The 12,262-nt window shown below is 43.4% G+C and overlaps 1 protein-coding gene across 1 annotated transcript in view; it reads right to left on the bottom strand.

Annotated features, from left to right (window-relative positions):
• LOC149229703 (ATP phosphoribosyltransferase 1, chloroplastic-like) overlaps positions 1 to 12,262 on the bottom strand; it is a 205,829-nt gene that overhangs the window by 163,450 nt on the left and 30,117 nt on the right. Inside the window, exon 2 of the mRNA XM_089378700.1 lies at positions 9,872 to 9,931. Within this exon, the coding sequence (XP_089234826.1) occupies positions 9,872 to 9,931 (60 nt within the window). The remainder of the gene's footprint in view (positions 1 to 9,871; positions 9,932 to 12,262) is intronic.

Here is a 12,262-nt window from a genome sequence, read left to right as displayed (position 1 = left end):
AGCACATTTGGCTAAATTATTTTATTACAAGCACACTTGGTTTCATACTAGATCATATTGTGTCGCAGAATTGGATAAATTATTGAGGGTCTGAATATAAATGTGTATTTTCCCTTTTAAGAGTTGATATTGTAAATATTTGATGTAAAAATTATTTTAGTGCATGGTTACTCATAGTTATACACCATGGTTAAAATATTCGAGGGTGGAAAATCACTAAATCCCCTCTAGCGTCAATTAAATAATTTTTGTGGCTAAATTAAATAAAAATCCTAAGCTAGAAAATTAATTAATTTTGAGTCAAAAAATTATTATAGAGAAATTCATTTCTCTCCAAGTGGAAAATAATAAAAAATTCATGGGTCAAAGAGAAGTCAATTTTTGGAGGTCCACCACCAAGAGAAAAATGGATATTTTAAAAAAATTTAAGCCCTTGGACCTCGGTGGTTAAGTCAAAGTCAAATTTTTGAGGAAATTAATCTAAAATATTAACTTTTGGATTAATTAAAAGTAGGTTTCAAGAAAAATTCGAATTTTTCTTCAAAATTAAAAATTTGATGGTGGAGATTAAAAGATAATCGAGCTATTTGCAACAATCGAGATTATTTTGACAAGGATCAAGCCAACTAGCTGTTATTTTCCACTTGGAGGGATTTCTCTATATAAAGAAGCCATTTAGCTTCTATTTGATATCTTTGGAGGATGTAATTCTTGAACGCTTGTATTGAGTTGCTACTCTATTGGGAACATTATTTTATCCTAATAGAAAGACTTTGGGGTTCAGTTCATGGTATTCTTTTTCTGTTGATTTATGGTATGTGTTAGCTATGTGTGATCAAAACAGTCATCGTGTTAACCACTAAAAAGGTTCTAGACTTCGCAAGCTGGGTGAGAAAGGTGGGCTTATCTCGCTATCAACCAAGCTTGGTTTCTCTCTCACAACCTACTCTAGAAACTAACTTCAAAACAGTTGAGAGGAAAGATACACTTAGATAGGCATATAATTTAAAATAAACCAAGATTTTGCATCTCACATAGAATGTAGGATTCGCATCTCATTTAGGATAGTGAAGCATCTTTAAGCAACAACTGTTCATCCAATGACTTGGTAAATAATCTATCTCAAGCAAGTAATTGACTCCATTTAAGGCATTGGTCTTCCACAATAATCTAATCAAATCATTTAACTTGCTAATTCAACCAAGTTGCTAGGCCATTCAGTTGTGTCTCCCGGACTTGGTTGCCAACTAGTCACTCGTTTTCACATTTCATAAGAACTACCCCACATAGCTTGTTGTAGGGAGACAGCTTGTAATGTTCCTAAGTAGGAATGTAAGTAATATTAAGCAAATAAATTGTGCAATAGCATATAAAAATAAAACACTCGTCAAACATCCATGAAAATGCTGCCAATAAGGAACTGCTAAGCCATATTATTAAAAATCTGCAGGCTAGATATAATATGAAATGGAATGGTGCACCTGGGCTTGTCCCAATGAACAAACAAGACCAACCCCAGGTGGGAAAATAATTGAGCTAAAGGCTGCCCAACTGCTGCACCACTCTACACTGCGCTACCCCAGTAAACCACTGCCCTGCTGAACTTTGACTAGCTGAAAGGTACTCAAAAACTGCACAGAAAATTGTGTGCTTTTAACCCCGGACTCCTTGAACAAAACCCAGAAAAACCCAAAAGGGAATTCCGTTGGTTTTGACTTTGGATTTTCGACCCCCTTAAAGCCTCTCTCTAGCTTCCACTACCAATTTTAACTTGCAAGAAACAGCCTGCAAATCCCCCTGCAAACTCCTCCAAAATGTTGGTTTCATGGAAAATTTTAGGGGCTAATATTCGTAGGTGGGCTAATTTTCCACGATTTTTCCAAAAAAAAGATTCACCAATTTCCATTTTTTATCAAAATGATTCACCCAAATTTTACAATATAAAAATAATTTATCTTAAAAATTGCCAACATTATATAGAGAGTATATATAAAATCATTATAAATTTGAATAATTTTACAAATACATCAATAAATAGTTTATTGTTTGCATATTAGGGACTAGTGAGATTCGCCAATGTTTTTAAAATTCAAGATAATTTTCCATCCTTACAATTTTCCCTGGTTGGTTTTTACCTATGTTATCCAACTCCTAGCTCCCCGGATGGCTCTCGGCCAAGACCAACGACTCCCCAAGTCCCCACGAATTGTTGTTGGATGGCCTCTACGCAGTCCCTCTGTCCAGAAATTCGACTGACTGATGCGCTGGTCTAGCTGGCTGCAAACTCCAGTGAAAATGCCTTCACTATGCTACCTCCTCAACTCCCGAATCTCCCAGCAAGCAATGAATCCCCTTGCTGACCTCCAACTCCTCCTGTGTGTTTTCTGGCTGCCCAGGAATACGCAGTTCCCTCTCTGCGTTGATGGCTGAAGTGTGTTGTTGTCCCTGACTCCCTGAAACTCCTATAGAACAGCCTCCCTAGGGTGGGCACGGATGGTCCCCCAAAGTAGAGGTTGAATCTCCCGCGTGAGAGATTCGTGGCTAAACAGCCAGTAGACTTGCTAAGCAGCAAAGCATACAAGTGAGTGTTTGTTTGCAAATGTAGAAGATGGTCGAAAATGAGAGTTGATCCTCCTTTTATTACCTTGGGCCTCCTTAGCCTCATGTGGGCCCCTCCATCCACCCATTTGATTTCCCTCCAAGCACATCGAATGGCCAAGTTTGAATTCCCCATGTGGGTGGCCCCCACATTCCACTCGCTGCTAAATAAAGTCGAATTTTCCCCATAGTTCCTAAGTCTAAGTGTGGGGTCCTCCTAAGTCAAAATTGTGCCAAATGTTTTTGAGAAGGGACATGACAGTCCTCCCCTCCCAAATGTTGCTTGCCCTCAAGCAACCTCAAAGCTGGGTGCTCTAATATGTGCTCACCTTCCCAAGTGGCATCCTCATCCGGCAAGTTCTTCCAGCGTACCAAGAACTCCCTTATGTTCCTGCTCCTCAGTCTCCTTTCCCTGCCTTCCAAAATGGCCTTTGGTTCTAACACCAAGTGGCTCTCATCATCCAGCGGGGGTAGATCAATTGCTACCGTCACTTGTTGTCCCAACACCTTCTTCAGGCATGAGACATGAAACACGTTGTGGATTCTACTCCCTAGAGGCAGCACCAACTCATAAGCCACCTCCCCAACTCACTTAGTCACCCGGTAGGGCCCATAGAAGGTTGTAGCTTCTTGGCCCCCTTCGATTTCAACGTAGATTGCCTGTAAGGCTGCAGCTGGAGGTATACTAAGTCCCCCTCCTCAAAGTGCCTCTCTGTCCTGTGTCGGTCTACATAAAGTTTTGCTGATTTTGGGTTGTCACCAAATTATCCTTGAGAGCCTTGAGGATATCTTGGCTCTCTTGGACCCAGTCTTTGGCCTTTGGGGCCTAGCTGTCTCCAAAAACAATATCAGCAAAAGTCAATGCATCATATCCATAAAGGGCACGGAAAGGAGTCATACCAATAGACATGTGGTGCGTAGTGTTGTAGCAGTACTCGCCCAGATGCAACCACCGAATCCATGTCCTCTACTGACCTGTCACATAGTTCCTCAGGTACCCCTCCAACCACTAATTAACCCTCTTCGTCTGGCCATCAGTCTGAGGGTGATAACTGATGCTAGGAGTGAGCTCCATCCCAACCAACCTGAAGAGTTCCTGCCAAAAGCCACCCATGAATCTGTTGTCTCTGTAGCCCATGCAACCTGAAAACCTCACGAAAGAACAACTCGACAACCTGTGCAGTCGTGTACCTAGTGGGGATGGCAAAGAAGTGGGCAAATTTGGTCAACCTATCGACCACTACATATATGCAATCCTTCCCCTGTACTGTGGGGAGCCTAGTGATGAAATCCATCAAAATACTTTCCCATTTCCCCTCTGGAATGGGAAGTGGTTGTAGTAGTCCTACAGGGTGGATCAGCTCCCCCTTGTTCCGCTGACAGGCCTCACACTCCCGTACGTGCTGCAACACGTCCTCCTTGAGGCCCTTCCACGTGAATCTCTCTCGAACAGCCATATAAGTCTTCCGAAACCCCTGGTGTCCGGACAATGGTGAATCATGAGCTGCCTGGAGTATCCTCTCCCTCAACTGCGAGTTGGGCACTAAGTAAATGTGCCCCTTGTAATAGATGACCTCATCCATCACACAGTAACGCTCATCTGCATGTGTCCCCTCCAATACCTCGCATGCCCTCCTGTCCTTGGAGTACTCCACCAACAACTGAGCCTCCAATCCTGGCAAATGCTCATGAGAGATAACCTAGCTGGTCTCCGAGATAGAGCATCAGCCACCACATTGTGCTTCCCCCGCACATACTCGATGTCGAAATCATAGGCCTGCACCTTGCTAACCCATCTCTGTTGCCTGTCGTTGAGGCTGTGCTGCCCCATGAAATGTCGAAGACTGTTGTGATCAGTGTTCACTCAAAACCGGTTGCCCACCAAATACTGGCGAAACTTGGCCAATGCATGCATAATGGCCAGCATCTCCTTGTCATATATGGAATATGACAGCTCATGCGGTAGGAGCTTTCACTCTCGAAAGCTATGGGATGCCCCTCCTGTGACAACATTGCTCCAACTCCTACCCCGGATGCATCACACTCCACCGTGAATGGTTGGGAAAAGTCTAGAAGTGCCAAGACAGGGCAACTGCTCATCACCTCCTTGAGGTGATCAAAGGCAACCTGTGCTCCATCAGTCCATGTGAAGGCCCCCTTCTTGGTCAAGTCTATCAAAGGTGTTGCCAGCTGCGAGAACCCTTTGACAAACTTCTTGTAATAGGTGCAAATGCCCAAGAAGCCCCTCAGTGTAGTCACGTCTCGAGGTACTAGCCAATCCCGAATGGCCCGAATCTTCTCCTCATGAACTTTCACCCCATCTGCTCCAATAATATGCCCTAGGTAGAGCATCTTTGTCAACCCAAACTCGCACTTGGAGAGCTTGGCATAAAACTATTGCTCCTCCAGAATGCATAATACCTCCTCCAAGTGTAGGAGGTGCTCCTCCCACATCTAGCTATAAATCAGGATGTCATTGAAGAATACTAGCACAAACCTCCTCGGTTGTCCCCGAAAAACATTGTTCATGCAAGACTGGAATGTGGCTGGAGCGTTGGTCAACCCAAACGGCATGACCAGAAACTCAAAGTGCCCATAGTGGCACCGAAAAGTTGTCTTCAGGATGTCCTGATCCCTCACCCTGATCTGGTGGTACCCTGAACGTAGATCAATCTTAGAGAAGTACTTGGCTCCTCTAAGCTCATCCATCAGCTCGTCAATGCAGGGAATTTGGTACCAGTTTTTAAGAGTCTTCCGGTTGAGGACCCGATAATCAATACACATTTGAAGGGTTCCATCCTTTTTCTTCACCAGCACTACTGAAGCAACGAAAGGACTGGAACTTCGCCTGATATGGCCCAATGCAAGCAACTCCTGGATGGCCTTCTCTATCTCGTCCTTATAGGCTTTGGGATGCCTGTAAGGAGTAGTGATCACTGCCTGTACACCCGGCTCCAGCTCAATGGTGTGCTCAAATCCTCTATCTGGTGGCTGCCCTAGTGGAATGTCCCCAAACACTACCACATACCTATCCAGTAAACCCTGTATGTCTGTTGGTGGTGGCTACACTTGTCCCCCAGCCTCTAAGATCCTCAACTCAACTGCCCATGCAATGTCCCCATGTCGTAGATCTGCCTCCATCCTGTGGGTCGAAACTGTCTAAGGTGGGTAAGACTGCATGCCTCTCAAGACCACCAGTTTGCCATCTGGCCCAATGAACTCCATCTCTGGTTTCCTCCAATCCGTCGTGACTCGCCCAAGGGAATACAACCACTGGACACCCATCACCACGTTGGTGTCTGGCACATCGACCACAAAGAAGTGGTCTGTCATCGAGTAGTTCCCCATAACTACTGTCAAGGAGGGCACATATCTGGTGCACTGGATGGTACGGTCACCTGGCACTAGGACTGAGAAACCCTCAAACTTTGTTGTGGTGAGGCCCCTCCTCTAGACCAGTTGTGCATCTATGAAATTGTGGGTAGCCCCACTGTCTACCAGCACTGACACCCTCTGTCCCTGTACAGTGCCTTTGATCCTCAGTGTCAAAAACTTAGGAATCCTGCATAAAGAAGCAAGGACTCTTGCTGGGGCAAGAGATGCCCCTCCCTGTGGAGGTGGTGGGGGTGACCCTCTGTCTGTCGAACACTCTCCATCTGTCCCACCACAATCCTGCTCCACCTCATCCTCTTGGTCACTGTCAGAAAAGACCTTGATGTAGTGTGCTCTACCCACAGTGCACCTATGGCCAAGTGCCCAGGGCTCTCTGCATGTGAAGCACAGCTTCCTCCTCCGGAGGTCCTTCCGTGTCTCCTCATCCAACTGCCCCCTCCCCTATGTGGTCCTCGGCGATGGGGGTCTAGTCTCATGCCCCTTTTGTGGGAAAGGGGTCCGTGCAGGAAATGGTGCTCTAGTCTTGGGGATGACCCCCTATAGATCCCTGGCACACAAGACTGCTTCCTGCAGCGTGGAGGGTCCACGTGACTTCACCAATCCACGTAGGGGCTCAAGAAAGCCCTCAATGAAGGTATATACCCTCCTTGCTACGGATAGATCCAAGACCATCATTGACACACATAGAAATTCTGAAAAGTACTGCTCTAGGTTGTCTGTTTGGCGCAGTTGTGTCAGTTCCCTAAAAGAAGCCTCTGGATCCCTCTGATCAAATCGCTCCACCATCCTCCAGGTGAAGTCCTCATAGGAAACTATCTGGGCATGCCCCAAGGTGGTCAAGCCATGAAACCACCAATCATGGGCTTCCCCCTCCAGGTGCAGCGTGGCCATCTTAATGGCTTCCTACTCTGTCATCCGGTTGAGTTGAAAATATGTGTCCATCTTTTTAACCCAAGCCCTGGCCGTGCACTTGGCAGTGCCATCAAAGGTAGGGAAATACATCCTCCCTATGGTTCTCTACAGCTCATAGTTTTGGGTCCCTTGTCCTCTGTATCCCTTGTTCTTCTCACTCTATTTGAGCTTGCAATAATCTCTGAAGGAGAGGGCTTCTTCAAAGTCTCCATCTGTAGTCTGCCACTCTCTGAAGTAATGCCCCATATGAGGAGTGTCATCCGCCCTTGTTGGCTCGATTTGTGCCAGTGGCACGAAAGAAGGTAGTGCAGCCCGGGTCGGCACACTGACTGAAGGACGTTGCGCTACTGGTGAGGAGTGATCGAAAGGCTGAGAGGCCCCAGAAGTTTCTCCACATGGAAACCCTCTAGGCATGGTCCTTTCTCTGTTTTGTGACTTGATCTCCTCCAGCATGTCTTTTTGTCCCTTGGCCAAGTCACTCGAGGCCCTCAAGAGGTTGTCGAAAGCCATCTCCTCCCTGCTCTTGGGTTTTGTCATTTCCTCCTCTCCGACCACTGCTTTCCCTCTGTCCTCCACATCTGGAGTAATTTCTAACTCCCTTTCTCTACTCCTATACCTCTGCCTACGGTAGGTGATGTTCTGCTGGTCTCCTCTCATAGGAAATAATCCCCACACTGAGCCAAGAACTAGGCTCTGATACCGCTGTAATGTTCCTAAGTAGGAATGTAAGTGATATTAAGCAAATAAACTGTGCAGCAACATATAAAAATAAAACACATCAAACATCCATGAAAAAGCTGCCAATAAGGAACTGCTGAGCCATATTATTAAAAATCTGCAAGCTAGATACAATATGAAATGGAATGGTACACCTAGGCTTGTCCCAATGAACAAGCAAGACCAACCCCAGGTGGAAAAATAGCTGAGTTAAAACACACATCAAACATCCATGAAAAAGCTACCAATAAGGAACTGTTGAGCCATATTATTAAAAATCTGCAGGCTAAATACAATATGAAAAGGAATGGTACACCTGGGCCTGTCCCAATGAACAAGCAAGACCAACCCCAGGTGGAAAAATAGCTGAGTTGAAGATTGCCCAACTGTTGCACCACTCTGCACTGCGCTACCCTAATAACCCGCTGCCCTATTGAACTTCGACTAGTTGGAAGGTACTCAAAAAATACCCAGAAAATTGTGTGCTTTTAACATCGGACTCTTTGGACAAAACCCAGAAAAACCCAGAAGGGAATTTAGCTAGTTTTAACTTTGGATTTTCGACCCCCTTGGAGCCTCTCCCCAGCGTCGACTGCCAATTTGGACTTGCAGGAAACAGCCTGCAAATCCCCCTGCAAACTCCTCCAAAATGCTAGTTTTACCTGTGCTATCCAACTCCTAGCTCCCCGGATGGCTCTTGGCCAAGATCAACTGCTCCCCAAGTCCCCACAAATTGCTATTGGATGGCCTCTACGCAGTCCCTCTGTCCAGAAATTCAACTCACTGATGCGCTGGTCTAGCTAGCTGCAAACTCCAGCGAAAATGCCTTCACTGTGTTGCCTCCTCAGCTCCCGGATCTCCCAGCAAGCAATGAATCCCCTTGCTGACCTCCAACTCCTCCTACGTGTTTTCTGGCTGCCCAGGAATACGCAATTCCCTCTCTGCGTTGATGGCTGAAGTGTGTTGTTGTCCCTGACTCCCTGAAACTCCTATAGAACAACCTCCCTAGGGCGGGCACAGATGGTCCCCCGAAGTAGAGGTTGAATCTCCCGCGTGAGAGATTCGTGGCTAAACAGCCAGTAGACTTGCTAAGCAGCAAAGCGTACAAGTGAGTGTTTGTTTGCAAATGTAGAAGATGGTCGAAAATGAGAGTTGATCCTCCTTTTATTACCTTGGGCCTCCTTAGCCTCATGTGGGCCCCTCCATCCACCCATTTGATTTCCCTCCAAGCACATCGAATGGCCAAGTTCGAATCTCCATGTGGGTGGCCCCCACATTCCACTAACTGCTAAATAAAGTCGAATTTGCCCCATAGTTCGTAAGTCTAAGTGTGGGGTCCTCCTCCTAAGTCAAAATTGTGCCAAAAATGTGTAGCTGCACCCTGTGACTAATGTTTTTGAGAAGGGACATGACACAACTAGAATGGAGAGGGCAGGGATCAAAGTGACAGTCCCCTGCCCTTAGTGTTGTTGCATATTCCCTGTACAGTTTGGGAGACAACAGGACTGATCGAGGTCTTTCTTGACTAAGGCACAAGTCAAAAAGACCTTTCTCACTACTATTTTCAACAGTACCCATTCCTAAAACTGGTACAGGAGACAGGAACCCAGGACAGGTTTGGGAACCCTAGCTCTGGGTGTGGATACCCATGCAACATAGCTCTTCATCTTTAGATTTTTTATAATACTTTACAGTATCATTAACTTAACAATTAATGACTATTTAGCATACATTAAGATAATTTCAATTCATTTCATGTAGGATGCTACTTTTCATACAAAAGCAGAGCATATACATAAATGAAGCATCTAAATTCCTGGAAGCAGAACACATAAGGCCAACATTCCAAAAATATGGATACTGGTCCACAATTAAAAAACATTGCTTGCAGGTTTTAACGCCGTGGAGCAATTTGGCATAAAACAGACGTTGCATTTTCCATTTTCTGGAGTTTCAATGTTAATTTTCATATTTTGGATTCATTTCAAAAACTCTTCTTGTGATTAGCCTATATGTACAAACAAAGACACCAGGGTAAGGGATTTAAAATGTTCCAGTTACTGACTAAATTCCCACGGAAAGATTCTCCATTTAATGTAAGAGAACTTGAGCTTAGTTTATTTTGGCCAGCCTGCAAGGCCATTGATTACTCTCAGGTATTAATTCTAGAAGATATAATTTTGTGAAAGTTAAATTTCATAATTATTCAAACTGGCAAAAAAGAAACTCAGGCAGTAGTTAAGATACTCACTCCTGGTATATCTGCAACATACTGCCTAGGATTAACCTGCCGCACTGCAAGCTGACAATCCTGCCAAGATAAACCAACTTTAAATGTTACTAATCAAGGTTTTACATAAAACATTCTGGTCTTTAAACACTATTAAACTTCAAATGTGTCCATTCTACAATAAAAAGTTAAAAACGGATCTTAAATCAAACAGAGGAAAAAGCAAAATTAAATCAAAGCTTAACCAACTTTGCCTAAGGCCTCAGAAACACCAATCCCGATGGAAATCCAACAGTTGTCTCACTCTAAAGAAATGTCACAAATGCACCTTGGTAGTTCAATTAATGGTTACAAAAAAACAAAAACAATGGATAGGTGCATAGATTATTTTACCACAAATTCTATTCCAAGAGAGATCACCTATCATGTTTGGAATGTTGGGGAGTGTTCAAGACCGATTGCCTCGAAAGGAAAGATATGCTAAAAGCTTACCTACTGGAGGAATTCAAAGTTCATGAAGGGCAAATGATAAAAGAGAAAAACATATTTATTTAAATTATTCTAAACAAAAATGCAGACAACAGGTTTGGGCATACCTTAAAGCCAGAATTCCTTCACAATGATACGAGAGATAGTACAGCCCAGCACAAGCTTTTCTCAACTTTAACTTAATTTGGAAGATGGAAAAGAGCAAAAAGTTGACTGGAATGAGAGGCTTGTCAAATATAAACTACTGGGCAGGTGGGAGTTCAATAGCCCTTCATAATAAAATGTACGTCTTACAATCACCTTAGAGAAATGTTCAAAGAAACTTTCAATATAAATAGACGCAGCGTGACTGCAATCAGAAGGCAGCAAAATTTCTTAAATAAGAAAATACGCTCAAAGTGAAAAAAAGAGGATGACCAATATTCGAAATAAGTGTATGATTCTTAGTACTCTTTGAACCTAGATTACCCTTACCCTGAAACATCTGATATCATGGAAATATCAGTTTTCAAAATTTAGGAAATGCAGAAACAATGCATTATATGTATGTGTGCAGCATTGAAATTACTTGCAAAGTATAGACATGCCAACATACATATTATATAAGCCAAAGTCCAACCAAGACATTTTCTTACATAAACCTTCATAACCAAAGATAGCAGCTCTCCGATGGATGGAGCTCACAAAAAGAGCATGGAATCCTTGACCAATATCTTTCAAAGTTGACTGGTAAAAGATCCAATCTTCAAAGAACATGCCTCATGTTCTTACTCTTTCCATATTATAATGCACAAGCAGTCTGAACCACAGTTTTAAAAATCGGAACAGGGTTTTGAACCAATCCACCTATGAAACTGGGTTTTGAACCAGAACTAGATCAAATTGGACCGCACAAGATTCAATGAACCGGTCTTTACTAGATCAAATTGGACCGCACAAGATTCAATGAACCGGTCTTTAAAAACATACATAAAATAAATATTTTTTGATAAAAAAAATATATTTTTAAGACTCTAAACCATTTGAGATGAAATATGCAAAGTTTGTTCATCTATATACCATGTAAGGGTGCATATTGTTGAAGAATGTAACTAGTATCAGTCTTCATAATTGTATTTGAGTCATGATGTATTATATTTATCAAAAGAAAGAAAAAGAAATTTTATTATTAAATAAATTGACTTATTAAAGCATGGGTTTCATGCTTGGGTCAATTGTTTTTAGGTCAAAGCCTCCATTGAAGGCTTCTAGGGTTTATGTCAAGTGTCCTTGTCCATGTCATATTGTAAAGAACCCTTCTTGGGATTTATTTGTCAAAGAAGAAATTTATTTTATTGTAAAATAGGTCAATTAGGCCTCCTCCACCAAGTCGGCCTCAAACTGGACAAGTCGGCCTAAACTGAGCAGCAGAATCACTATATAAAGGCAGCAACTCGACCTCATTTATCACTCACTCACAACAAGTTCGATCTGCAACTTCTAGGGCCAGAAAAAATGTGAATTTCAAGGAAGAAGAAGAAGAAGAATTACGAAGGATAAGGTCTCTCACAAGCATAAGATGTCAAAATTCTCTATCCTTTTCCCACACGTCTGAAGCTGTGAAGCTGCTGGAACAACCAAAATTCTGCAGTGGCTGGGAAGGCCGAAATTCTGAAGCTGCTGGTGAATTTGGGGCCGAAATTTCTGGGTTGATGCTGGGTTGAAGTTGTTGGACAAGAAGAGACTACTAAAGCAAGCTAAAACATATTGGAAGGCTGACATGGTGGAGGAGGAAGCTTTGTTGGTATAGGGTCACGGTCCATCTCATTTGAATTACTGAAGGAAGAGTTCTTGACTGGATTTTCCCATATATAGGGATTTTGCCCTAGCTATGCGCATACATCTAGTGTTCTTGATCTTCGTGTTTTGGTTTTGGTAATTGCT

Source organism: Pinus tabuliformis, chromosome J, assembly GCF_031772625.1.
Source record: "Pinus tabuliformis cultivar Carrire ecotype Pingquan chromosome J, CPIR1, whole genome shotgun sequence".
Taxonomy (NCBI): domain Eukaryota; kingdom Viridiplantae; phylum Streptophyta; class Pinopsida; order Pinales; family Pinaceae; genus Pinus; species Pinus tabuliformis.
This window is presented reverse-complemented; position numbering and strand designations above follow the sequence as displayed.